The sequence below is a fragment of the Carettochelys insculpta genome, chromosome 3 (assembly GCF_033958435.1).
Source record: "Carettochelys insculpta isolate YL-2023 chromosome 3, ASM3395843v1, whole genome shotgun sequence".
Classification (NCBI taxonomy): Eukaryota; Metazoa; Chordata; order Testudines; family Carettochelyidae; genus Carettochelys; species Carettochelys insculpta.
In genome coordinates, this window is record NC_134139.1 from 4,699,270 (window position 1) to 4,722,379 (window position 23,110).

At 44.0% G+C, this 23,110-nt stretch overlaps 1 protein-coding gene across 4 annotated transcripts in view; it reads right to left on the reverse strand.

Annotated features, from left to right (window-relative positions):
- MAP4K3 (mitogen-activated protein kinase kinase kinase kinase 3) overlaps nucleotides 1–23,110 on the reverse strand; it is a 163,476-nt gene that overhangs the window by 134,631 nt on the left and 5,735 nt on the right. For all 4 annotated transcript variants that reach the window (XM_074989289.1, XM_074989288.1, XM_074989291.1 and 1 more), the window contains exon 2: nucleotides 15,795–15,852. In XM_074989289.1, the coding sequence (XP_074845390.1) occupies nucleotides 15,795–15,852 (58 nt within the window). The remainder of the gene's footprint in view (nucleotides 1–15,794; nucleotides 15,853–23,110) is intronic.

Sequence of the window (23,110 nt, forward strand, 5' to 3'; positions counted from 1 at the left end):
CTCATTTCAAAAAGGGGAATTACATAAAAATGAGGAGGTTAGCTAAACAGAAATTAAAAAGGTACAGTGACTAGAGTAAAATTTCCTGCAAGCTGCATGGAAATTTTTCAAGGACACCATAATAGAGGACCAACTTAAATATATACCCCAAACTAAAACACAGTTAGAGACCTAAAAAAGGGCCACTGTGGCTTAACAACGTAAAAGAAGCAATGAGAGATAAAAAGGCATCTTTTAAGAAGTGGAAGTCCAATCCTAGTGAGATAAATAAAAGGAGCATAAACACTGCCAAATTAAGTGTAAAAATTTAATAAGAAAAAACATTTTGATGAACAGCTAGCCAAAAAATAAAAAAGTAATAGCAAAATGTTTTTCTAAGCCTATTAGAACCAAGAAGCCTGCTAAACAAACAGTGGGACCCCTGAATGATCAGGATACATAAGGAGCAAATCAAGGATGATAAAGCCATTGTGGAGAGACAATGATTTCTTTGCTTCAGTCTTCATGGCTGAGGATGTTAGGGAGATTCCCAAACCCATACCATCCTTTGTGGGTGATAAATCCAAGGAACTGTCCTGGATTGAAGTGTCATTAGAAGAGGTTTTGGAATAAATAGAAAAACTTAACAGTAACCAATCACCGGGACCGGATGGCATTCACCCAAGAGTTCTGAAAGAACTCAAATGAAAAACTGCAGAATTAACTGTGATTTCTACCTTATCCTTTAAATCAATCAGCTTCTGTACCCGAAGACTGTAAGACAGCTAACATAACGCCAATATTTTAAAAAGGGCTCTAGCTGCAACCCTGGCAGTTACAGATTGGTACTTCTAACCTTAGTACCGGGCAAATTAGTTGAAACAATAGTAAAGAATAAAATTGTCAGACACATGGAAGAACATAATTTGTTGGGCAAAAGTCAACATGGTTTCTGTAAAGGGAAATCATGTGTTACTAATCTATTAGAATTCTTTAAAGGAGTTAACAAATATGCAGACAAGGGGGATCCAGTAGATATTGTATACTTAGATTTCCAGAAAGCCTTTGACAAAATCCTTCACTAAAGACTCTTGTGTAAATTTGGTTGTCATGGGATAAGAGGGAAGATGCTTTCATGGATTGAGAACTGGTTAAAAGACAGGAAACAAAGGGTATGAATAAATGGTAAATTTGCTCAATGGAGAAGGGTAACGAGCGGTGTTCCCCAAGAGTAAGTCCGAGGACCAATCCTATTCAACTTATTCATAAATGATCTAGAGAAAGGGGTAAGTAGTGAGGTGGTAAATTTTGCAGATGCTACTGAACTGTTCAAAATAGCCAAGACAAAAGCAGACTGAAGAACTTCAAAAAGGTCTCACCAAACTGAGTGACTGGGCAACAAAATGGTTAATGAAATTTAATGTGGATAAGCGTAAAGCAATGCAATTTGGAAAAAATAACCTCAAGTATACATTCTATATGATGGGGGCTAATTTAGCTACAACTAATCAGGAAAGAGATCTTGGGGTTATCGAGGATATTTCTCTGAAGACACCCATGCAGCAGCAGTCAAAAAAGCAAACAAGATGTTAGAATTATTTAAAAAAGAGATAGAAAATAAAAAGAATATTTTACTGCCCCTTTATAAAACTATGGTACTTCCACATCTTGAATACTGCGAAGAGACGTGGTCTCCTCACCTTAAAAAAGATATTTTGGCATTAGAAAAGGTTCAGAAAAGGGCAGCTAAAAGGATTAAAGGTTTTGAACGGGTCCCATATGAGGAGAGGTTAAAGAGACTGGGACTTCTCAATTTAGAAAAGAGGAGACTGACGGGGGATATGATAGAGGTATATAAAGTCATGAGCGGTGTGCAGAGGGTAAATAAAGAAAAAATTATTTACTTGTTCTCATAATATAAGAAATAGAGGACACCAAATGAAATTAATGGGTAGCAGGCTTAAAACTAATAAAAAAGTTCTCTCTCACACAACTGACAGGCACCCTATGGAACTCCCTTCCAGAGGAATCTGCAAAGGCTAAGACTATAAGAGAGTTCAAAGAAGAGCTATGTAAATTCATGGTGGTTAGGTCCATAAATAGCTATTAGTCAGGGGGTAGAAATGCTGTCCCTAGCCTCTGTTTGTCAGAGGCTGGAGATGGATGGCAGGAAGCAAGTTGCTTGATCATGGTCTTCGGTCCAACCCCTCTGGGGCATCTGGCTCTGGCCGCTGTTGGCAGACAGGATGCTGGGCTGGATGGACCTTTGGTCTGACCCAGGAATGGCCATTCCTCTGCTCTTATCATAGAATCATAGAAGAGTAGGACTGGAAGGGACCTCGAGAGGCCATCAAGTCCAGCCCCCTGCCCTCATGGCAGGACCAAGCATTTTCTACACCATCCCTGAAAGCCATCTATCCAACCTCTTCTTAAATATCTCCAGTGATGGAGATTCTACCACCTCCCTTGGCAATTCGTTCCAGTGTTTGATCACCCTGACAGTTAGGAACTTTTTCCTAACGTCCAACCTGAACCTCCCCTGCTGCAATTTCAGTCCATTGCCTCTTGTTCTGTCCTCAGAGGCAAGGAAGAACAAGTTCCCTCCCTCTGCCTTATGACACCCTTTTAAATACCTGAAAACTGCTATCATGTCCCCCCTCAACCTTCTCTTTCCCAAACTAAACAAGCCCAATTCTTTCAGCCTTTCTTCATAGGTCCTGTTCTCTAGACCTTTGATCATTCTTGTTGCTGTCCTCTGGACCCTCTCCAATTTCTCCACATCCTTCCTGAACTGCGGTGCCCAGAACTGGACACAACACTCCAGCTGAGGCCTAACCAGCGCAGAGTAGAGCGGGAGAATGACTTCTCGTGTCTTGTTCACGACACACCTGTTAATGCATCCTAGAATCATGTTTGCCTTTTTCACAACAGCATCACACTGTTGACTCATATTTAGCTTGTGGTCCACTATAACCCCCAGATCCCTTTCTGCTGTACTCATTCCCAGGCAGTCCTTTCCCATTCTGTATGTGTGACTCTGATTGTTTCTTCCTAAGTGGAGCATTTTGCATTTGTCCTTATTAAACTTCATCCTGTTTACCTCAGCCCATTTCTCCAGTTTATCCAGATCCTTTTGAATTATGACCCTATCCTCCAAAGAAGTTGCAACCCTTCCCAGCTTGGTATCATCTGCCAACATAATAAGTGTACTTTCTATGTCAATATCTAAATCGTTAATGAAGATATTGAACAGAACCGGTCCTAAAACAGACCCCTGTGGAACCCCACTAGTTATACTTTTCCAGCAGGATTGAAAACCATTAATAACTACTCTCTGGGTACGGTTATCCAGCCAGCTGTTCACCCACCTTATAGTAGCCCCATCTAAAATGTATTTGCATAGTTTATTGATAAGTACATTATGTGAGACCGTGTCAAATGCTTTACTGAAGTCTAGGTATACCACATCCACCACTTCTCCCTTATCCACAAGGCTCGTTATTCTATCAAACAAAGCTATTAGATTGGTTTGACATGATCTGTTTTTAACAAAGCCATGCTGGCTGTTCCCTAGCACCTTACCACCTTCCAAATGCTTGCAGATGATTTCTTTAATTACCTGCTCCATTATGCCAGATTAGGGATCTCCCTGGACAAGAATGTGCCAGATTACCTACGTTCAATGTGTATTTAGGATGAGATGTGTGTGTTAATACACATACATATCACATATCCAATTAAAAATATAATCAGCGAAAAATATTAAGATTTTCTCCTATAAAATAGTACAACAGCTAAAAAAATAAACTAAACTTGCACCTTCTATCCCAACTCACAGCATTCGTCATGCTTAATAAATCTATAATCAGATATGTCCTTCTTAGAATCTAATCAAACAATTAATACATCTATTATAGTAGCCCACAAGGTCTACTTTAGCCTTCTATTTAGCAGTTCAATTCTACTATGTGCTTTTAAATCCGCATGGTTACTCAGACTACATTGAAATCTGGCTTGCCTCATGAGGACGAATCTGGAAAATCTTTTTGCCATGGATAAACACAGATTTTGCATTTTTACAGAAAAAAAAAGAAGTTACTCATTTGTGTAGTAACAATGGTTCTTCAAGATGTGTCCCCGTGGGTGCTCCACAGTAGGTATCAGGCTCACCCCGGCGCCGCAGATCGGAGATTTCCAAGCTGTATCTCGCCGGGTAGCGCATGTGCCGATGCGCACCAGTCCTTTGCACGCTTTTGGTCATGTGCACGATCCGGTCCACGCCAGTTCCTCGACCAACCACCCCAGGTGCTCCTGAAAAAACACAAAGCAGAACTCCGAAGCAGGGAGGAATGGGTGGGTAGTGGAGCACCCACAGGGACACATCTCGAAGAACCATTGTTACTACACACGTGAGTAACTTCTTTTTCTTCTTCGAGTGGTCCCCGTGGGTGCTCTACATTAGTTGACTACCCTGCAGTGGCCCCAGAAAAATGGAGGTGGGTACTGGATTTATGTGCAGCTTGCCCTTGAAAGGACTGCTGTCGATAGATGCGTATCCTCATCCAACACCCAGTGAATCGCACAGTGTCTAGCAAAGGTGTCGTAGGACGACCATGTTGCCACTCTGCAGATGTCCTTTAATGCGACTCCTTTAGAAAAGGCTGTCGAGGTCGCCATTGCTCTAGTGGAGTGAGCCCTGGGCAGAACTAGCAGAGGGGTCTTACAGAGCTCATAGCACATTTTTATGCAGGGTACAATGTTATTTGAAATTCTTCGTAACGATAGGCCTTCCCCTTTTGATCTGGGTGCAAGAGACATCAGGAGCCTATCCATCTTCCGAAAGGGTTTAGTTCTGTCTATGTAAAAGTCTAGCACACTCCTCATGTAGAGTGAATGCAGCCGTACTTCCTTACTCGAGGCATGCGATCTCAGATAGAAGGATGGTAGAACTATTGGCTCATTAATGTGGAACTCCAAGGAGATCTTTGGCAGGAACACCGGGTGTAATCGCAGGACCACTGCTTCCTTTGAGAAAGTTGTATAGGGCAGCATTGCCATTATTGCTGCTAGCTCACTCACCCTGTGGGCTGACGTAATTGCAAGGAGAAAGGTTGTTTTTATGGTAAGTATTTGGAGGGAAACAGTGGCCGAGGGTGGTCTAGGCAGTTTGTCAAGGACCAGGTCTAAGCTCCATGAAGGCGATAACTGTTTCCGCAAAGGGTATAGGTTTGTGAGGCCCTTTAGAAATCATGCAGTAATGGGATGGGCAAATACAGTTGACCCATCCGCCATATGTCAGAATGCCAATATGGCTGCAAGGTGGACCTTTAATGATGATATAGTGAGTCTGCCCTGTTTCAGGTCCAGTAAGTACTCCAAGATTGTGGGAATGGAGACCTCTAAGGGAGTTAATTGTTTGGACAGGCACCAGGATGTAAAACGCTTCCACTTGTATGCATAGGCCCTCCTGGTAGAGGCCCGTCGACTGCATTGCATGACCTCTTTTACTCCTTGTGAGCATGTTCTCTCTAAGGCACTGAGCCATGGATTAGCCATGCTTTGAGGCGGAGCATTCGAGGATGAGGGTGTGTCATGGTCCCTTGATTCTGCGTGAGGAGGTCCAGTACAATCAGGAGGGGGAAGTGGTGGGCAGCATGACATGCATAGCAGCAGAGGAAACCAGTGCTGTTGATCCCACGTTGGGGCTATAAGTATGAGGCGTGCCTTCTCCCTCCTCACTTTGTCCAGGACCTTGTGGATGAGTACTGTGGGAAGGAATGCATACAGCAAGGGGCCCTTCCAAGAGAGCAGGAAGGCATCCCCCAGTGAGTCTTGTCCAATGCCGGCTCTGGAGTAGTATCGAGGGCATTTCCTGGTGGTGTAGGTGGCAAACAAGTCAATCTGAGGAAACCCCCATCTGTTGAATATGCTGTGGAGTAGATCGGAGCGGATCTACCACTCATGCGTGAGCGTAAAATGCCTGCTCAGCTGATCTGCCCTCACATTGTGGACACCAGGTAAGTATGAGGCGTTTAAAAGTTATGTTGCTTGCAATGCACCAATTCCATAGTTGGACCGCCTCTGCGCACAATGCGTGAGATCTGGCTCTGCCCTGGCGATTGATATAGAACATTGTGGAAGTGCTGCCAGTATTGACTCCGACTACCTTGTTTCGCAGGTATTTGTGAAAGTGCCTGCATGCACTGAACACAGTCCTGAGCTCCAGTACGTTTATGTGCATCGCCCACTCTGTGGGGGACCATCGCCCCTGCATTGCTTTGTTGTCCATGTGCACCCCCCGCATACTATGTGGGAGGCATCTGTCATGAGAAAAACTGCGATTTGCGGTTGGCTGGTGGAAGGGCACACCGATAGCAAGTTCTCGGGGTCTGCCCACATGCCAGAGACTTTCACACCTCCATTGGTTGATATCTTTTTTGTGAGAGGCATGTATCGTTGGCCTGTACACCGTTGCCAACCAGTGCTGAAGGCCCCAAATATGTAGTCTGGCATTCTGCACCATGAATGTGGTGGCAGCCATGTGTCCCAGTAGCTGCAAGCAAGTTAGGACTGGTACTGTGGGGCTGTACGTCAGCACTTGTACCAAGGATCGGATGGCACGAAACCATGCATCGGGCAGATATACCTGCGACGTAACAGAGTCTACACGTGCCCCTACGAATTCTGTGTTTTGCGTGGGGTCTGTCGTTGATTTTTGGAAGTTGATGACTAGGCCCAGTGAATGGAAGGTCTTTGTGGTAACGTCTATCATGCATAGAACATCTGCCCGTGAGATACCCTTCAGTAGGCAGTCGTCCAGATACGGAAAAATGAATACATCCTGTCGATGCAGGTAAGCTGACACTACTGAAAGTGTCTTGGTAAAGACCCTGGGCGCTGAAGAGAGTCCAAAGGGGAGGACTCTGTACTGAGTGTGTCCAGTGCTCACTGTGGAGCAGAGAAAATGCCTGTGTGCCAGATGGATCATTATGTGGAAGTACGCATCTTGTAGGTCGAGGGCTGCGAACCAATCCCCATCATCCAGTGCTGTGACTGTGGAAACGATTGTGGTCATCCTGAAACGTTGTTTGCGGAGATAGTGATTGAGAGCCTGTAGGTCCAGGACTAGCCTCCAGCCTCTTGTCTTCTTCTCTGTGAGAAAGTATCGGTAGTAAAACCCTTTCCCTTGGAACTTGTCTGGGACTCTCTCCACTGCCCCTAAAGATATGAGGTGGTCTACCTCCTGCTTTAACATCATCTCGTGAGAGGGGTGCCTGGAGAGGGACTGGGTAGGGGGCTTTGGTGGGGGCATGGATTGAAAAGGGATGGTCTATCCCTTGGTGATGAGTTCTAATACCCACTTGTCCGCAGTGATGCTTTCCCATTGACGGTAAAATGGTGAGAGTCGGTGGTGGAACATATGCTGTGAATGGCATTGAGCGATGCTCGTGGTGTCGCAGTCCTCAATGTAGCCATCAAACTTGCTGCCTTTGAGTTTGTGCCACCTATGTATGACCTTGCTGGGGACGTCGCCTAGGCGGCCTTTGCTGCTGCTGTTGGTGGAGCCCTTGATCACAACCTCACTGGTACTGTGAGTGCTGGGGTTGGTAGGTGTAATGTCTTTGTTGTAGGTAGAATCTCCTCCTCCTGTAGGGAGGGGTGTACATTCCCAGCGTTCTGAGCGTGGTCCTCAAGTCCTTGTTAGAGTGAAGGACTGAGTCCGTGGACTCAGCGAACAGCCTTTCCCTGTCAAATGGAAGGTCTACGATTTTTATTTCCAGGTCCTTGGGGATGCCAGATGTTTGGAGCTACAATTCTCTACGCATCACTACTGCTCTGGCTGTGGAGCATGCCACTGTGTTCACCACATCTAGGGCAATCTGGACACCTGTACGCGAGGCTGTGTAGCCTTCCTGGACTATCGCCTTCAAGACCGGTTTCTTATCGTCTGGGAGGAGGTCCATGAGAGAGGTAAGTCTGGTATAATTGTCAAAATTATGGTTTGAAAGTGGGGTGGCATAGTTGGCCATGTGCAGCAGTAGAATGGAGGAGGAATATACCTTCCTCCCAAATAAGTCCATTTGTTTGCACCCTTGTCAGACCCTGTAGATTTGTACTGTGGTGTCTTCGATCTCTGCTGAGAAGACTCCAACACCAGAGTGTTTGGTTGGGGGTGGTTGAACAAAACCTCCATTACCCTGGATGGGAAAATATACTTTTTGTCTGCTCGTTTGTTAGTAGGTGGAATGGAGGCTGGGGTCTGCCATATATTTGTAGCAGCTTCCATAATGGGTTCATCTAGTGGGATGGCTATTTTAGATGATGCCGGGGGAGTGGGGGGGGAGTCCTCAGGTTCTTAAAGAGCTTATGCTGTTTCTCCTGCACTTCCGTGATCTGTATGTCCTGAGTGTGTGCAACCCTTCTAAAGAGCTCGCGGAATTGCTTGAGATCATCTGGGGGAGATATATCCTCTGGAACAACCGCTTTGTCCGGGGAGGACGAGGAGGCATCACTGTGATATGCCTTCCCCTGTTCCTCAGGCACCCTGTGTCCGCTCCCTTAAGGATTCCAGGGGAAGGTCTAACAACTCTGGACCTGTACCCTGTGGAGAGATGTGCTCTTTTTGAAGGGAGGGGGGAGAAGTAGCTACGCAACGAAGGTTGGAATGGGGATCTGTCCCCTGACCTTGAGCCCTGGTGTCGATGATGTTCACTACAATACGAGTGACTGTAGCAGCAGGGGCAGGGACCTGGTGATGGAGATCTAGACCATGACTGGTGTCTGTATGCATAGCGCTGAGAGAAGTGCGATCTCCTTGATGATCTAGAGACAGGCGGGGATGCTCTACAGAAGCATTCATGCGGTTCCGTTAAGACAACTTGAGAAGGATGCCTAAGCCAGGGGGAAGGTGGTTGTAGAAATGGAGATGGAGGTCTCAGGAAGGCTGGTGGTGTTGCCGGCCATTCCAGGATGCACATCTCAAGGGGAGAGCTGGGCGAAAGTGGCATCGTGAGAAAGTCTGGTGATGGACTTCCGTGCCAGGTCTTAGATCTTGCCTTGCCTGGCCCATGCGGCTGTTTGGTTGGTGCCACTGCCTCCGGTGCCTGGGATCTCAGTGCGGGTGTCGGTGCCATCAGTGCTGTGCCCAGTACCTCTGCGTGCAGTTCCGCAAGCGTAGCAACCTCCAGCACCATTGGGCCCCATGCTGGGGCCTCCCGTTCTGGTGCTCTTGGTGCTGCGAGTCTCGGTGCCACAGCCTCTGGTGCCGGCTGCTTTGGTCCCGGCAGGATCCTTGGTGCCAACTCTTTGCCAGTTGGAGTCCCAAGCACTGTCTTATGTTCTGCGGTCTTCGCACTGCCTTGAACAGCAAGCGCTTCGCGGCCCTGTGCCTCACTCATCCTGCTCACAGATACCACTGGCAAGGATCGAGTAGGGGATATCTTCTTTCTCTTGTGCATTGAGGAGGTCAAAGAGGTTGCCTTCCTCCTATGTGGCCCTGAGGGCCCTTCCCCTTGAGGAGTCTCCGGCGGCTCAGGCTGAAGAGCTTTGTCAAACAAAATCATTTTTAGCCTCATTTCCCTGTCCTTCCTCGCTCTGGCCATCAGTTTGGAGCAGTGAGGACATATCTGAGGGACATGGGCCTCTCCCAAAGAGCAAATGCACTTGCTATGGCCATCAGAGACAGGCATAGCTTTGCTGCACTATTCGCGTATTTTAAACCCTGGCGGAGACATTCTTCAGAAGTACTTAATGACTTGTAACTTTAACGAAGTACTTAACAGCTACTAATAGCAACTAGACAGATATCGTTCAGTCTCTGGAGATAGCGGGCCACCAGAGGTGGCTGCCGCTTCCTTCTCTTCTCCCCCCACCCCCTTTTTTTTTTAAACTATATACAGAAGAACTTTAACGGTTTATAAGAGAACGAGAAAAAAACTAATGATTATATTAATAACGTATTTATCTGTCTTAGGCACTGGAGCTGAAGCGAATTCCGTCTGCAGCCATCAGCGGTTGAGAGGAACTGGCGTGGAACAGATCGCGCACGTGACCGAAAGCACACGAAGGACTGGAGCACATGGACAACCTGACAAGATACAGCTTGGAAATCTCCGATCTGCGGCGCCAGGGTCAGCCCAACACCGAATGTGGAACACCCACAGGGACCACTCGAAGAAGAACGTTTTGTTTTCAGTTTATGAGAAAATAAAAATATATTAACCATTAATTAAATTTTACTGAAATTGCCAGTGTCACTTATTCCAGAGATTCTTAACCTAGCGGGCATCCTCCCCATTGCCTAGGGATCACTGTGTATTCTGGGAGAGAAGCTGCTAGGGGCATTGCTGCCTTCTGAGCTTGCAGTTTGGCCAGCAGCCACCCAGTTCTGAAAGCAGAGTTGAAAGTAGCAGCTGCTGGCCAGGTGCCTCAACTGGAAGTCAATACCACCACCAGAGAGCACAAACGTAAGGGTGGCAATATCACGCCATGCCACCCTTATCTCTCCACTGCTGCAGATGATGGCACTACTTTCAGAGCTTGATGGCTGGAGACCGGTTCTATATTTAATGATTGATAGTATTGGCAGGCCTCGAACTTGCTTAAAAACTGTAAATATATCAATAAAACTGTGTTCAACTGATACCTATATGTACTATGGCTAGGGAAACTAACATTCGGCATTATTTCTTAGTCATATTAAAAAAAATATTTTTTACTTGGAGAATTTTGGGGTCTTTTATTCTCAGAAAACTAGCACTCTTGCTCCTTGAATAATATGGTGTAATTTAACCAACTGATTTCTGAGATACAGCTTTCAAACAGAGGGTGGGAAGCTCTCAAATTTGACTTTTTCCTAAATGTTTTTTTTTCTGGAAGCTGAAACCATGACACTTATACTGATAAAGAGGTCTCAGTTGCTAATGAGTTAGCAACTGAGTTAGCTCCCTTTGGGGGAGCAAGATTCAGAACAATATCCAAAGAGTCTGCACACAAACTAAACGGATTGCATGGAGCACCACAGCAGAAAAGAGCCAACAGGTTTGTAGTCCTGTACGAGTTATTGCACCTGGATGGCTCAATGGGATAAGCAACTTCACTCATTCACATCCTATGTCAGTTAAAGAATCAGCAGGTGCAGAAACATGGTTTGAAAGTACATTGTGTTTTGATTAAATTCCCCTTACACAAAATAATCTAAGTAACTGAAAAAAATCAAACATGTGGCAGGTTGGCTGGAACAGGAAAAGCTGTTGTGAGTAAAGCAGTGGGGATGAATAGGGTGAGGGTTTGAGGCTACAGCAAAGGGAGAAGGGATATGGGAGGGGGAATATGAAGGTAAATGTCAGGAGAACTGAGGGAAAATAGGGGAAGGGGCACTGTCAACCCCCAGGTCTCCCTTCCATTGTGTATATCAGCATGTGAGAGGCTGAGCCTTTGTGTGTGCGCTGACACGCAGACCTTCTTCCACCATATAGGCTGTGATTTTGGGGGTGGGGGGAATGCCCTTCGTGCTCGTGGGTGTGTACCATGATCTGGGGATCTCTGCCCATTTACATGGTTCTGAGCCTCTCCCCCTTACACCCTCCAACATTATCTGGGATCTCTGGGTTCTCGTCCTTTTAAGTGGTCCGTAAAGAAAAATCAGTTATGAATGTGAATATTTACTATGAGGAGAGGAAGATGGGGTGGAAGAGGGGATGAGAATAGGGAAAGGGACAGTTGTATCTGCAGCAACAGCTGGAGAATCGGAGGGGGAGGATAAACTGGAATAGGTGGTAGGGAAAGGAAGAGGTTGGACAATGTGAGGGGAGGCAGAAGAATTCCATGTTCAGGTCCTGGAGGCTAATCAGCCCTGAATTCTCCCTTCCACATGGGATCTGGGAGAACCTATCCCCTACAAGGTTTTGAGCCATCCTCCCTGTCCAATGTATGTCCTGGAATCTGCAGGACCCTGCCCTACCTGGTGTGTCTGAGCCACTCTCCATGTCCTTCTGCATGAGCTGAGATCTGAGCACCCTATCCTTTTACGGGATGAGAGATAACCTTCTTGCCCCCATGTGAACTAAGGGAGGCAGAAAGTAAAGCAAATTCAAACATATGAAATTCATTCTATGAACAGTTAGGATACTTTAATGTCAGGAGGATGAAAAGGGGAGCTGACAAGTTTGACTGAAGCAGGAACAGGAAACCCAGTTGGGGCTGGACAGTGAGGATAAAGGATTCAGTTTAGTGCATTTCAAAGTATGTAACCAAGGAAATGCACAACATCCAGTAAGCTGCTGCTTGAGACACCGCAGAGCAGCCAAAGGCAAGAGGCAGACAGAGTAACTTCCTGCACAGCAAGGGCTTCCACAGTGCTAACAATGACACACTTTTTGGCTTGAGGGCAGCAGCTGGGTATAGCTCCCAAGGGTGGTGCTATAGGAGACCAGGAGGGGATTGGGTCCACTGCTAGGTACCTGGGGGCTGCCAACTAGGGGCAGGGTTCCAATCCCAAAAATATCATGGCAATATTGCCCCTCTGCAGTAGGCTCCATGCTTGCTGGAAGATGGTGGAATTGTGAGTGCATGGCTGGGGAGCACCGAGTGGGCAGAGCAGGGCAAGTCCCCAGTCCTGCTCCACAGTGAATTAAAAGGTCTGCCAGGCCAGATGTGGCAGACAGGCCACAGTTTGCCCACCCCGGCTTAATGAGATGGGAAGGGAAATCTTGCCTAGGATGCTACTTGTTACAGTGAATGGTGGGAAGGGAGATAAAAAAGGGCAGAGATAAAAAAAACTGGCAAGATCTGGGGACAGACCTTGTTTGAGATCGCTGACCAGCCCTGGTTGCAACAACACAGTTCAAGCATAACTATTGCCCCATCCCACCACAACAGTGGGAATACAGAGGAGGAGGAGCACTGAGAAACCATACAGCAACTACATGACCTTGTTAGGGATGTTAACAGTTACCTGGCAGGGGCTGGAGCAGCCTTATGGGGCCCACTGTGGCCATGGGCATTCCAGCCTGGCCAAGCAGCCTCAGTCCACAGCAGTCTCAGGGGCGGGGCACTACAGCCCAGCTGGAGTAGCCCCCATCCATGGTGGGGGGAGGGATGTCCTCAGTTTAATTGGGTTAACTGATACAACTTAACACTGGTGCTTATTAATGTAGGTTATTGTAAAACTAGGAAACTATCTAGATAAGTTGATATATAGGAGGGCAACGAAAATGATCAAAGGGATGGAGCACGTGACCTATGATGGCTTGTTTAGTTTGCAGAAGAGAAGACTGAGAGGTGATTTAACAGCAGCCTTTGACTTCTTGAAGGGGAGCTCTAAAGAGGATGGAGAAAAACTGCTCTCAGTGGTGAGAGACAGCAGAACAAGAAGCAATGGTCTGAAGTTACAGAAGGAGAGAAGTAGGTTGGATATTAGGAAAAACTACTTCACCAGGAGGGTGGGGAAGCACTGGAATGTGTTGCCTAGAGAGGTGGTGGAATCTCCATCCCTAGAGGTTGTTAAGTCCCAGCTTGACAAAGTCCTGGTGGGGATGACTTAGTGAGGGTTGATCTGGCTGGAAGCAGGAGGCTGGGCTCGATGACCTCCTGAGGTCCCTTCCAGTCCCAGAATTCTATCACCACCTGAAAGACCTCTGCTTGCCCTCAATGGTTCACATACTTCTGATTCAGAACCTCTGGCCTAGTGGGGAAACCACTGGCTTGGGACTATTCCTGGCTTTGTCACTGGGCTGCTGAATGATCTTGGGAAAGTCACTTTGTCTACCTGTACCTCAATTTCCTATCTGTAACATGAAAATAATAATGCAAAGTTCCGTTAAATATACTGATGCAAAATATACCATACAAAAGCTAATGCTTCCTTTAATTAAAAATTAGTGACTCTACCTGTATTATATCAACTAAAAACCTATGTGAGAACTAAAGCTATCCAAATGACTAAGACAAAAAATATTTCTCTGGTTAAAAAAATACTAGGAAACTTAAGTGATTCAGAGTTAAGGTTGCCCAGAGATATCTCATGCCCTTTTGGAATGTCCAGTTGAGTAAAACTCAACCCTCTGAAAAGTCAGGAACTACAGAACTAAGGTACATGCAAGCAACCTGAACTCTGGCTTCTTTGAGAGATGATGTAATGCTCCCAAAGCACACATTCACATGACTACTTTGCAGATAGCACACATCATTCAGGGAAGAGGACACATGACCCCTGTTACAGTCATACACCTTCTGTTTGGTCAGTCAAAACTTGGTTTAGGTGAGTTGTACTGAACAGAAGCTCTCCACCCTCAAAAACTGAGTCTGCTACCAAAACAAGCTCCAACACTTGAAAAAATTTACAGACTTTCTCTCTTACCCAACCAATTCTACTTCACACTCCACTTTCACTTACTAACATTAAACACATCAACTGGTCTCGTATCTACTTCACTGCTGATCAGCTGCATGGCAAGAAGGTTTCTGCTCCTCCTACTGAGCAGAGCTCAAATGCTGAGTAGAAAATCCCCCAAGATCAACATGCACCTCCTTCCTCTGATCACACACATTGGGGATACTACCTCTGACCCAGATCTCCTTACATGGTCAATCATACTTCTGCCAACATGCTCCAGCTAATACCTCCACCATTTAATATACCTAACACAGTGACTGTAATAGACCACATGTAGGGCACAAGAGCTAGCTCAGTGGTTTGAGCACTGCCCTACTAAACCCAGGGTTGTGACTTCAATCCATTTAGGGGTCTGGAGCAAATAGATTTAAAAAAAAAAAACTGTCAGGGGTGGGTGCATGGTCCTGCCAAGAAGGTGGGGAACTAGACTTGACCTACCAAGGTCCCTTCCAGCTCTATGAGATGTGTACTATCTAGATAATTTCCATGGGCTATTCCCAGCTCTTAGAAGTAGCTAGTATTGAATTGGCATAAATCTTAACTCTTCACTACTTGGTTTTCAGAATGTACAACCTACTTTAAACTGGAGCTTTAAAAAGTTTCCTTTTAAATGTTTCAAGCCCATTATTTGCTTGTATCTAGTAAAGTTTCTTAGGTTTTATCTGTGCAGAAACTGAAGGTGTGATCTGCAGCCCAGAGAGCTTCAATCCAGCTAGCATATTAAAAACAGCCATAAAAATACAGCAACACAGACTAGTAATACAAGTACATTCCTAAGGGAACTAGGTAGGTTTGCAGAGCCTATACTGAATCCCATGCCACTATGTCTTTGCTACTAATATTAGCATTTCAGATTAAACCTAGCACATATGTTCCTAGCCAAACTGCAAATCATAACCTTTAAATGCATGGCAGCCATGCTCATAGTATAGACTTTGTCTAATCTGCTGCTCATTATAACAAGCTTATGTCAAGTGTTCATGGACACTTGATTTTCATTAAGAGGTGCCTTAATTCTACTCTGCCACGCATGTCTTCCTGATGTTAACCTGTATGGTGGGAATACTGAGAAAGCTATTCTCATATTTATCAGTTATATCTAACCCAGGATATTAAGTACCCTTTACAGCATAATATGCAAAGACAGACACAAGACAGAAGCAACAGCAAGAGTCAGCAATGTGAAACAGCACAATAAAAGGTTAAAAATACCCCCCCTTTTTTTATTTCTTTGTGTTCACACTTACATCCCTGAAAACGCATTAAGGGATGCATTTCAGGAAATTTGGATACAAGAAATTATCCCTGTCCTCCTTCATGGCCATTGTTTAAAGAAATACTAACAAAATGAACACAACTAAAACATGAAAAACATTTAAAGTCTGTAAAGCAGAAAGCTTCAACACAAGAGGACACTTACCTGGTTCTAATTTTATTACTTTAATTGCAGCTAGCTCACCCGTGTTAACATTCCGAGCCTATTAAAAAAAGAGAAAAAATATATTAGGACACAAAAAAACAGTAAGAATCTTAATTTTATATTCTTCAATAATGTGAAGAATCACGCCAGAGCGACTGCAAACTCACAACCATGAACTAAAAATTCATTAATATTTTTTAAACAAATCCAATGGTTTACTGGTCTGTGTTAAATTACAACATTTATTAAATTTACACATCACATCTGGCTTATAATTAGTTTAAGATTAGGGTTTTTTCCTAGTTAAATGTGTTACTCTAATTAAATATTGTTGTGCAGTTAGTACTATTACATTATTTAAAATGTCTTTTAAAGTAGGATCCCCATGACTGTCTGATGATAATAAGCCACTCATCTTTAAGTCGTGATTGGCTTCAAGAAGCCATGCACCATAATCCCCACATACTGCACACTTTATAACATTCAGCCTTTTTGTCTTCCTTGTGCTATCTTTTCAAATAGTTAACTATGCACTTAACTATGCAGACTTTTATTAACCATAGTCCCAAGACTAGATTTGCAATCACAACCTGCAAATCTTTAACGAGCTTTATATTGGCACTGGTCAGATTTTTTCCATGGTTAATTTATTTTATAATTACAAAGCAAACTATCTTGCAATGACACTAAACAAAGTTAATTTGGAATGAAGCGTGTGCTCTGGCACATCAGCTATAAATTATGCAGCAAGGCCCCTAGTTTCTGGTGCATTGATCCTCTGTAAATTTGTGATATACTGGGAATTGGAGCAGGTTGCTTAAAAAATAGTTCCAGCATAAAATGTGTCCCAAATTGGAGGAATCAGCAGATATGCAGCAAGTGCAGTGTCTTGATGAGAAGCAGCTTCCATCCAAGACTCTTGAATTTTGTTGCTTTCAAGACAGTACATCAATCTCCCTCTCTATTATCCAGAATATTTGAATAACCAGCAACCTCCTGGTCCTAGGGCTGCCAGAGATGAAAAAGTTTACTGTAGCTTCACAGGAAGCAGATACTGTTGGTATGTAGTAGAATACGAGCAGAAAAGATTGATGTACTGTCTTGAAAGCAATAAAACTAGATAACACAAAAGAAAAACAAGATGAGATACAGTATACCCATGATTTAATGGACTAATGGGGGGAAGGAGGGTCCATTAATGCTGAAAGTCAGTTACATCTGAACGGTTATACTGTATGATGATGCACTGACCTTCCCAGTCCTTTACTCACTCCTGTCCTCTGCCCTCCTTCTACCCTTCATCTCTCCTGCCCCACTCTTGCCCTCATCACTTCCATTTCCCTTCCCCAGTTACCAGGAGAGGAACTGAAGGCTGGCCTGGCTCCTTCCACCTCCTGCAGCTCTCAAGTACTGCAGCTCCTCCAGCCCCTGGCTCCAAGCCCCGCCATGCGAATTTAGAGAATGGCTTCCCCCATCCTGCAGCCTGAATCCAAACTGTCTATACTCCATAGCTGACCCAACTCCCTCCAAGGATGAAAATTTCTCATCTTTGCAGGAAAAAAGAAAAGGAAAGGAAAAAAATTGATGAAAATGTATTTGCTGCTGGGTACCTGACATTCATAACAAAAGCTGTCTTTTCTACGTGAATTTTGGCAATGGTAAGGACATAAAAATGGCCATACTGGGTCAGACCAGCGGTCCATCTTACTCAGCATCCTGTGTTCCAACAATGATCAGTCTCAAATGTGTGAATTTTCAACATGCCTGGGTAATGCAGTTATACAGACTTAAGACAGGAATTTAGAACAACCTCCAGTCAAAAATCAGTTAATGACTTAAGCCCTGGGAGAAGCTCGTCTGTTGGTATAGGTGGCATCTTCACAAAGCTACTGAAGCTGTATAAATGAGCCCTTAGTGTTTGGTTAAGACCACAGCTGGCTGAAGGTAAATTAAGACAAGACAAATTTGTTCAAAAAGCAACCAAGACACATGCAAACATTACAAAGGAAGGTATGTATTCATCCGTTTGCACTTGCAATGAAACAGACTCCTGGATAGTTCTGATGATCAAGAAATTGCAATAACCAAAACTGGGTTTTCCCTTATTTATACAGCAAGTCTCCAAATTACAAAAAGGACGTGTTCCAAAAGTTCATTTGTAAGTCAGCTGTTTGGAACTCGGAACACATTTTCCCATATAAATATTATATAAATGTTATAAATAGCAATTAGGTTTCCAGCCCAGCCCACAAAAGCCCATTTAATCCATAATGTAGCTAAAATAAAGTATTCTTGCAGTGAAAAGCTGTAGAAATAGTTTTTTATTTAACCTTCAATGCTGGTGATTGAGGAGAGGGTAGTTTAATTAGAGGAGGAGGAAGTGGTGGTGGTAGATGGAGATTCTGAAAGGGACTTATAGGCATCCTACAGCAACCACCCCATGCCTCTGCAAGTTCTGCACTGTCTCCTGCAGCCAGACCCATCCTCCAAATATCCCTTCGCAGGAGGTGGCAAGCCTGGGCAGGAGGACTCCTCAAGAGTAAGGGGCAGTCACGCAGCTGGTGAGAAGCAGCGATTTCACTTTCAAAGTGCTGCTTCTTTGCAGCTGCTGGCTGCATGACTGACCCCTGCTCCTTTGGAGACCCCAGGCCAGCACTTGCACTGCTCCCCACCACCTGTGCATCTTGTCTTCTCCCTGAGGCTGCAGATGAATATTTGCTTGTAAGTGAAGATGTTCGTAAATCAGGGAGTGCCTGTATATGGCTGGATGCTTGCAACTGCTTTTCTCAAATGTATACTTTACTACTGTTGCTTGTTCCTCTCTAAGCTCAAGAGCAGAGTATAGCAATGTGCTTCACATAAAGCTGCATCTTAAATCCACCCAGAAAATGAAACTGGTACAAAAGTAATTGGTTCTCTCGTTGAATCATCTCACCATGAGTATATTACAGTAATTTTCTGTGATCTGTATTAACTACTATCTTTTTTCCAGATGAAATTAAAGATGCTGGCATTGACTTATTAAGCCTTATCTGGTCATCTACCAAATGCAGCATCCATATGCAGTCACAATGACAATTTTGATATGGTCAGATGGCATGTGTTCAGTGTCTGATTTCCAAGCCCATAGCAAATCCCGATACTAATTGTCAGAGAGGAATGCTGCTCTGGGGTAAACCTTCACATCTGAGGAAGTCTCTCAGCATTTTAAGGCCTGATTAGCAATGTTCCCTGTAAGCTGTCCACTTGGTCAGCTGTCCAGGAGAGATTCAAGTGCCACCTAGATAATTAGCAGGGCACCCACAGCCAGCACTATGTTTCTGCTAATGGTGCAGAGCCTTGGCTCGCATAACAAAATTTATTCCACTCACAGATGGAAAAAATTACAGGGAATCCAGCTGGCCAACAGTGAAGTAGTTATGTCTACCTAACTCTTCTCTCAGGGCAGTGGAAAAAACCTCACCCAGCCAGCACAGCTGTAGCAACCAATCTCCCTAGTTCAGAGGCAGCTATATTGACTGCCTCTGTCAGTGTAACATTATTTGGGGGCAGTGATGCTCCTACACAGACAAAAAAAAACCAACCTTTTGCTTGATGTAGGCTGTGTTTACACTATAGGATATATACACACTATAGAGACTAAGTAAACTTTGAGATACATTAGTTCATCATCTGGGACTCCCCCTACACAACACAGGTCCACATGATAGCTTACATCAACATAATTATGTCAGTGTACATCACTTGACAAGGCTGTAGTGTTTAAGCGCCCTACTACACTGACATAACCCCAACTCTATGAGAGGCACTGGGCTTACATCAGTGTACTTACTAACATGTAGTGGACAGTGTTACTCACATGAACTGTTGGCTATCTTGTCAATTTCAGGGCTCTGGGCGGCAACTGTGAAACTGATGAGAAAGCCAGCCTGCTTCCAGTCCAGCTGTGCCCTCCTGGCTCCCCCCTCAGGGAGATGAGAATGACCATAAACCATATGTTGACTTGGCAAACTGGCTGGAACTCATAATTTAAAAAATCTGGAAAATCATGGCATGATAAGGTCTAACCAGGTGAGATTCTGCAAAGGGCAAGTGTCTCTATTAGAACTGTTTGATCTTGTCAATAGAAGAGAAAATAAAGGAGGCTGACTGACAATTTTTACAGCTTTTTTCATGAGAGCAAATTGTCAATTTTCATCACAGTAAAAGGGCCGATGCCTCAAGGTTCTGCACTTGGTCTGGTATTTACTCTTATTTATTAACAGTTTGGAAAAGATGTGTGTGGTGACAGCACAATTTGCAGACAACAATTAGATTCACTAAATCCAGAGAGAATTATGAGGAACTAGAGGGTTGTAAGTAAGCTGGGGGAATGGCAAAATTCAATGTTTATGAGTATTGCCTGTTACAGGAAAAAGATTAAACTCTCCTCATACCCCTACAAGATTCTAATTTAACAGTGTCAGCTCTGGCAAAGAACTTGGATGCCATCCATTGTGGTCATCTCAGTGACTAACTCTCTTCTGTGTAACCGTAGCCAAAAGCAAACAAGATATTAGGATACATAAAGATGACTAATTAAAAAATAATACCATTGTAAGTCAATGGTCCACACCTAATGGAGAATATTGTGCACAACATTTGTACCCAATCAAAAAAGATTTGCAGAATTAGACTGGGCTCAAAGAGATCTTAATATGAAGAGAAAGAGTGGAACTGTTTACCTCAAGAAACAAATAGAGAAAATTATACTCGGGGGATGGGGGGAATAGAGACAGAGAGAGAGAATAAACTCCCAATCTCATAAAACAAGAACCCCGGGGCAGAGTATTAAATTAAATTGAAAAGTGACAAACTCAAAAGTGAGAAAGAAAATACTTTTTTCGCATAAGGCATAATTAAAACACAGCATACTAACACTCCAAGTCATTGGATGTGTTTTAGAGCACAGCTCAGAGCCAGCCTCCCAGCCTGAGTAAACAGGATTCTGCTAGCAGATTAATATTTACTGCTCAAAATAGCTGTGTGGATGTCGCAACAAGGGCATTGGTTCATTCTACCCAAATGAGCTCAGGTCTAGGGATAGGATGGGCTTAGATTAGCCATAGCCCCACCAGTGTCTCAGTCTCTACACAGCTATTTTTAGCTGCTAGCACAAGACTTTCTACCCATCCTGGAAAGCTTATTCCAAGATGCAAGATTCAAAAAGGACTCTAATACAGATAAACATCCACAATTACAGCAGTTAATGGTTTAAAAAAAAAAGGCAGGGGAGAGGGAAGGGATATAAATAAATGTTCACATTTCAGGGTTTAAGCCAATTTCTACTTAGGATTCAGATGAGATGTCTACAGTGAGCTGGATCATCCTATTTCTGCCTCCTGTGAGTCTGAGACTTCCTCTGAAGACTCTGCCAGAAAAAGGACACTGGACAAGGTGCACGTCTGGCCGGATTCAATCTAGTAATTCTACATTCCTTAGAAGGTTGTTATGCCATTCACAGTATCACCAAACAAGGAAACTAGATCATTTTCCACTCAACTGTCGGCAAAATGTGGGGGACTCTTTACAAGACACCTTATTTGTACACATACATAGGCGCTCAAAATTATGACATGATGTTTTATTGCTATCGCCTTCAAAAAATGAGAGGTGAAAAGTCAAGAAGTTTCTCTTCTTCAACATTCAGGTCCACCAACCCCACTTCCAACATAACTTAAGGACACGATGCCATCGTTAGATTCATCTATACTCCACTTCTTGGAAACTACCAAATAGGATTCTTTCAGAGTTTTAACATAAAGAACTCAGAGGAAGTTTTCTGTGAAGGTTTTCTACAGCACTGAAATAACAAACCCACCACTTTTCCCTCACTGAAGCCCATGAACGTTGCCTGTAACTCAGTAGCGCCAAATAGCAAGAAGGAAAATTCCTCTTTTTATACCCAGAACCAGCATTTACCATGGTTTTTACAGTAGCAAATCCCAGAAACAAAAGATGCATGAAAATAAACTCATACCTGCCAGAAATATTTTTCACCCTGGCTAATAGTAATCAGTTAAACTTTTCCCAAGTCCTTTTTATCCATATGTCTGTTCTGTTCAGCTCTTATATCACAGACATCACCCTAGAGCCTGAGAATGCATCAGTAGCAGCCTGACTAAATATGTGCTATGTGTTTATTCTCTCAACCTTCTCTTTTGGTAAAGGAAGCGTGTGCATCAGAATGTCTTGTTTTCGTAGGTTTTTTTTTTCCTTTTAAATGTGTGTTACTATGCATGTATGTTTCAGCGCAGTCAAAGAAATACACTCTGCATTTGGAGGTGGTGAGGTTTGGGATGGTCCTTAGTACCTGGGGAAGTTCAAACTAGCTGTCACGAAAGCGCACCATGCCAAAACATGGGTGATTCACCCTTAATGTAAAGTGTTCCATTATGTCCTAAGAGTATGCTTGTCAAGCACAATCTTAACCACAGATCTTTAGGTGGTCTTTAAGAAATCCTGAGCTCAGCCATGGAACACCACAAAGGAAAGGATGGAGACTTGCACTTGATTTGAAATTCTGTGGGAAACAAGTGGAGAGAGCGAAGGATAAGTGTTTTGTTCTTGTGGTAATCTATGTTATGGAGAAGATGAGCTAAGGTGTCCTCTAACAGAAGTACTAAATCATTCCCAAGAACACTGCACTGCTGTAATCCAACAGAGAGATAAAGCCGTAAATAACTGTGGCCTTGTCATCGTCCACCATGATACAACAAGTATTACTCACAGATGTGGCTACATGAGAGTTTAGTGTTACTGAGAAACACAAGAGATCTCTTAGACAACAGGAGAAAGAGCAATTATGGCTATGTACCTTCAAACAAAGGGGGGTACACAATGGCCACAAACTCTTAAAAATGCGTTCTTCCGAGCACAATTTCTGTCTTACAAGGATTCGGCTTCAGAAAGCTATTCTTCCTCAATGAAATTACCTTCTCCAAGCACTAGAATGCTAATTACAGGAGAGCCATGGTAGAGCTGAATATAACTGTTACTTAAAGGCATGTTATCTGACCTGTTCCACCAAGAATCACAAAAAGATTAGGGTTGGAGACCTCAGGTCATCTAGTCCAACCCCCTGTTCAACGCAGGACCAATCCCAACTAAATCATTCCAACTAGGGCTTTGTCTACTACTACTTAACCCTTGCATTCTGCATGGAGCATAAGTCATCTACAAGTCTCCTCCACTTTACTCTGTCTTGGGACAAAACTTCTCGCTGGCTCCAGAAGTACCCCAGTTGTTGTCCTTCAGTCATAGAAGACCTCCTCCAT